Source organism: Pteropus vampyrus, unplaced genomic scaffold (genome assembly GCF_000151845.1).
Source record: "Pteropus vampyrus isolate Shadow unplaced genomic scaffold, Pvam_2.0 Scaffold3403, whole genome shotgun sequence".
Lineage (NCBI taxonomy): Eukaryota > Metazoa > Chordata > Mammalia > Chiroptera > Pteropodidae > Pteropus > Pteropus vampyrus.
In genome coordinates this window covers 1-5,504 of record NW_011892184.1, presented here as the reverse complement: position 1 = coordinate 5,504, position 5,504 = coordinate 1, and the positions used below count along the sequence as shown (strand labels likewise).

The 5,504-nt window shown below is 54.0% G+C and overlaps 1 protein-coding gene across 1 annotated transcript in view; it reads left to right on the top strand.

Moving 5' to 3' along the window:
• LOC105310434 (basement membrane-specific heparan sulfate proteoglycan core protein-like) overlaps positions 1-5,462 on the top strand; it is a 6,840-nt gene extending 1,378 nt beyond the window's left edge. The window contains exons 2-4 of the mRNA XM_023526726.1: positions 4,417-4,526; positions 4,628-4,686; positions 4,998-5,462. Of these exons, the coding sequence (XP_023382494.1) occupies positions 4,417-4,526; positions 4,628-4,686; positions 4,998-5,259 (431 nt within the window). The 3' untranslated portion in view covers positions 5,260-5,462. The remainder of the gene's footprint in view (positions 1-4,416; positions 4,527-4,627; positions 4,687-4,997) is intronic.
• The last annotated feature ends 42 nt before the right edge of the window (positions 5,463-5,504 follow it).

The following is a 5,504-nucleotide window of genomic DNA, read 5'->3' as shown; positions in this document are numbered from 1 at the left end:
AGGCCAGGGGTGAGGGACGGGTGTGGGTGGGGAATAGCAGCTAGGGAGCGCCCGAGAGCAGGGCAGGAGCCTTTTCCTTTTTGGTGGGGTTGATCCGCGGGAAGATAGGAAGCTTTAGATTGTCCAGGCCCAAGCCCTGGCACCAGCCCGCTGCCCTGGTGTTAGGCCCACACAGCTGGGCTGACTCTCAGCCCAGGAGGCGGCAGGTATGTCTGATTCCTAGGGGCTCAGCGTGACCACTTCAGCCTTGCCCAAGGGCAGTGCCCTCCTGTACTGACTGCTAAGCAAGGGCCATCCTGACCGTGATGGGGCCATCCCCGCCTGTGCCCTTCACCTAGGTCCTGGCCCAACCTCAAATGCTGGAATGTCACTCCTGAGATGGCACCTCCCCTCTCCTCTTCCTTAGGCAGGGCTGTGGCTCCCCCTGGCTCTGCCCAACCCTGTCCCCCCACCCACCCCCCCTTCTATGTGCCCTTCCTTGGCAGCCCCTGCCCACCTCCCCTCACCCAATTTCTTCCCATCTTCTGACTCGTCCTCGCTCTCCTATTGCCTGTACTGCTCTGACACCTGTCTCCATGTCTCTCCTGCCCGCCTCCTCCCCTGCCTGGGCTGTCTCTTTCCTACTGTTTGTGTCTCTCTCATCTGTGCCTCATCCTCTGTCTCATTCTTTGTCTTTCTTCCTCTGTGTGTTTGATTCGCCGTCTCTGCCCCCATATCTCTGTTTTCTCCTCCCTTTCTTCTGCTTTTGTCTCCACTTCCCTCTCTCACGTTCCTCCCACTTTCTCTGTGTCTCTATCTGTCTCCACCTCTGAATCTCTGTCTTTACCTCTGGGTCTCTGTCTCCATCTCCGTGTCTGTCTCCATCTCTCTCTCTGTCTCTGTCTGTCCGGCTCTCTCTCTTCATGTCTCTGTCTCTCCCTTTGGTTCTCTCTGCCTCCCTTGCTGTCTCTGTCCCTTGTCTCCTCCCTCTCTGCTACTCCCCTCTGCAGGCCCTGGGCCACCCCTGGGCCTCCCTTCCATGGCCGGCGCGATGGTCTCGGAGCCTGATGAGGAGTCTCCTCTCAGTAAGTGACCTGCTGGCCAGGTGGTGACTCATCCTCCCTCTCTCCCTCCTCGCCCTCTCTCCCACCTTGTCCCCTCACTCTTTCTCCTTCCTCTTCTGTTCCTCCCCAGCCTGCACTTTGTCGTACTGGTGGCTCAGAGGCACCGGCCTGCATGGTCTGGGGGCCAGGCCAGCCACTGCCCCGCCCCAGCTGGCCCACCTTCTCCCCTGCCCAGGATGCAGTCAGGCCCCATCTGGGTACTCACTCTGAACACAGTGGGCTGGGCCTGACATCCTCCTCACAGGGTGCTGGTCGGGCAGGGGTGGGTGCAGCAACCCCTTGGGGAATGAGGCCCTAGAATCGGAAGGCAGCTGTATCCACCTTGGGACTGGCTGATCCTGGGCCCACCCAAGGGACCCAGAGGGACCCAGGGCTGGGGGTTCGAGGGCCTGGGTGTGTCGGGGAGTTCTGGTGAGCAGAGCCTGAGCATAGGGAATAGGTGGGGTAGCCTGCATTTCCCACCCCCATCTGGGTGCAGGGCAGCTCTGGGCCTCCCGTCCCTCCAGCCTCTGACTCCAAGTAGGCTCCCCAAATGAGGTCAGAATGAGGGCCAGGAGAGAGAAGGCTGGCTGGGGCAGGCACCCAGTGAACATGCCCACCCCTACATAGCGTCACTCCCTTCCAGCACCCTCCGCTCTGGGGGCTGGTTTCTGAAACAGACAGGCCTCACCTTCCGCCCCAACCTTCAGACACTGGCTGCAGGGACAGAGCTCAGGGTAGAAGAGGGAGGGGGCTTGCCCTGACCGACCCCTGTTCTGAAAGATGGCCGGAGGTAGGATCAAGCAGGAGGGTCCATGCCCTTCCCAGGCCCAAGTAGAAAGAGGCTTTGTGGAGCCCTAGCCCCTCCCCCAGGATGGGGCACATTCCTGGGCAGAGGCCTGGCCTCCTCACCCGCGCTATGCCGTGGGGCTGAGTCCAGGGGCTAGGGTGGGGGGACTTTCAATGGGCCTCTGTGCCCGCTCACAAGGGGCCTCTGTGGCCAAGCTCATAGCCCCCACACTCCGGCCCCCAGAGCCCCACCCGCCTGGCACCCAGGAGCCCAGCCCGACACGGTCCCTGTGGCTCAGAGCAGGCAGCATTGCCCTCACAAGCACCCTCTCTTGGTGTAGGAGTCTACTCCTGTACCTTGTGTGATCCCTCTGGGGGTGTGTACAGAGTGAAGAAGGAAGAGGACAGGCTTTGTAGTCAGGCCCAACTGATGCCAGTCCCTGCTCAGACACCTACATGATGGTCATCTGTCGCCTCTCCCAGCCCACTTCTGCCTCGGGCACTTTGCAGTTGCTGTTCTCTCCGCCTAGAATGCTCTTTTTCCAAATACCTCCTTGTGGCTCACTCTCTGCCTTCAGTCGTCCCTTTTGAGGAGAGGCCCTCTCTTGCCACCCTGGTAAAGTGCTACCTCCCTCCATATATTCCTCACTCATTGGTTTCATTTCCTTTCTCTTCCCGCAAGGAAGTGATCTCCTTGGGGGCAGGAATTGTCATTTTTGGAGTTCACTGCTCTATGCCCTGCCCATAGGACACTGCTTGGCATACAGTAGGCCCTCAATATAAATTTGTTAAAACCGTGAATTCCTCCTTTGGATGGGAAGTAATCAAACCAAATATATTCCCTGGGTTCATCATAAAGACCAGAGAGAGTAATTACCCGTGTAGCCACTAGTATGTGCCAGACACCGTCAAAAACATCTTATGTTTGTTAACTTATTTAATCCTCACAACAGCCCTTTGGGGTGGGCACTACCATTATCCCCATTTTATAGGTGAGGAAACAGGCTCAGAGAGGTTAAGTAACTTGTTCAAGGTCACAGAGCTGTAAGTGGCAATTTTGCTACAGAGGCTGAACTTTTAACCACTTAAGCTATACTGTTTCTCATACGGTAATAGTTCACATATTGCACCTGCTGTGTGCCAGGCTCTGTGCTAAACGCTTTGTACATATTTTAAACTCATTTGTAACTCATGTCAACTCTATATTTATTATTTATAATTTACCCCTTAATTCATGCACAGTATGAGAATTAATGCATAAAAAAATCTTGTACATAACAGGTGCTCAGTAAATGATGCGCGCGTGTGTGTGTACACACCAGTCTGTATAAACCATAGGCATATGGTATGGATTGATTCAGCATCTACTACTAACAGTGCCAGGCTCTGTACTAAGCACTGTGTGTATATGTGTGTATATACATATATATGATTTATTTGCAACTCATACTAACTCATATTTATAACTTCTATATGAACTCAATGAACATTATAAGATTTTATGTGTGTAAAATATGTATAGTAGGTACTTAAGAAACAATAATTGTGTATGCTCACACCAATCTAATATGGATTGATTCAGCCATCAATTATTAGGTACCCACTATGTGCCAGGTGCTATTCAAGCACTGGTGATACAGGGGTGAATGAGATGAGTGGTTACCCGCCCCATCCCCCCACCCCCCATCGAATTTATAGTCTAGATGTAGAGAGAGAAAGGTGTCAACAGCTTCTGAGTCTCTGGTGCTTGCTCCGTGCCAGGTGCTGTATCTAAGTGCACAGGGAAGGGGGCATATGATGTTATTTATTTCCTATGGCAACCCAGTGTGACAAATGTAATTAATGTCCCCATTTGACCAAGGATGAAACAGAAGCTCAAAGAGGTGAGGTCAGTGCCTGAGGTGTGTCTGACCTCAGAACCCATGATTTTTAGGATGATGCTCTACGGTCCATGTATATCCAGGCTGGATCTATGTGATGTGGGGTAGAAGGTGCTCTGATAGTGAAGGCAGAGGGGCTGGGGGTGGCCAGAGGAGGGGGTCTCTAACCCAGCTAGGGTTGGAGGAGTAGGGAATTTCAGGCAGTCTTCTTGCAGGAGGTAATGGCTGGGCTGAGCCTCAAGGGATGAGGAGGAAATGGCCGAAGAAGAGTGAGAAAACATGTCACAGTCACTCATGAGTACTTTCTATGCCAGGCCAGCCTCCCCGCCGGAAGCCCCTTCTTCCCTGGCCTTCCTCTAAGCCTCTGGGGATCTCCTCTTCTGCGCCATTGCTTGGTTTGTGGATCAGGCTATTTCCCCTGTTAGTTGAAGCCCCTCACTCAAGGGTGGGCCTTGGCTTTGACCCCTGAGCAGACCAGTCAGGCCTGCTGCAGCATGTGCTGGTGGAGGTGATTCTGGGCATAGCTGTGGGCACACACATGTTAGCGTCAGCGAGAGGCCTCTGGGGACCAACCTTCCATTTCCACGACTGACCCAGTTGCCTGAGGCTACCACATTACCAGTCTGGGCCCCTCACGGTGACCTGCCCCCCTTCCTTTTCTACAGTTTATTTCCGAGCCCTGGTAAATTTCACTCGCTCCATCGACTACAGTCCTCAGCTGGAAGATGCAAGCTCTGAGGCATTCCGAGAGGTGTCCGAGGCTCTGGTAGACACGGTGAGGTGAAGGGGTTTTGGAGAGCTCCCCGGGTGTGGTAGGGCAGGACTGAGGATGGGGTGAGGGTATCCAGAGGCTGATGGTGCTGTGTCCCTCCCCAGCTGGAGTCAGAGTACTTGAAGATTCCCGGAGACCAGATTGTCAGTGTGGTATTCATCAAGTGAGAAGGGTCCCCGGGGGCTGGCAAGGGACTGAGGGGTAACTCAGAGGGAGCTGACAAGAATGGAGAAAAGCCTGGGTACCAAGAGGGATGCAGGAGAGATCTAATCGGGTTCATCTCTATTGGTGGAAATTCAGGAATTGGTGGGGGTGCAATTTGGACCTTAACTTGCTCTGCTGGGTGTACAGGCTGTCCAGGAGCAGGGCAAGGGTCAAGTGATCAGGCCTGAGCATCAGGCAGGGGCCTGAGGGAGGAGCTGAGACTTTAGGCATCTTCCTCACCCTGCTCCCCTGCCCCATGCCCATCCCTAGGGAGCTGGACGGCTGGGTCTTTGTGGAGCTGGATGTGGGCTCCGAAGGGAACGCGGATGGGGCTCAGATTGAGGAGGTGCTGCGCACTGTCATCTCCAGTGGCTCAATCGCCTCCTATATCACCTCTCCCCAGGGATTCCAATTCCGACGCCTGGGCACAGGTGAGCCTATCCTGGGGCCTGGAGTCACTTCCCCCAGTTTCTCAGACTCATATGGGTCCCCTTTGAGTGTCCCCACCATGGGCTCTCTTAGCTTGGGCTAAGAGAGGGACAGAGAGCTCACCACCTTATGAGTCCGCCCCATCAGTATAATCTGTTTCCTCTACCATATACCCATTAGACCCAACTTCTGCTCTCTATCAACCTCTATACATTACCAAGTCCTTTCTTCATACAGTACTTTCAGGTCCAAAACACTTTTGTGTTTAATAATAACCAACAGTTATTTACTGAGCACCGATTATATGCTAAGCCCTCTGTAAGGCCTTTATTTCCAGCCTCCCATTCA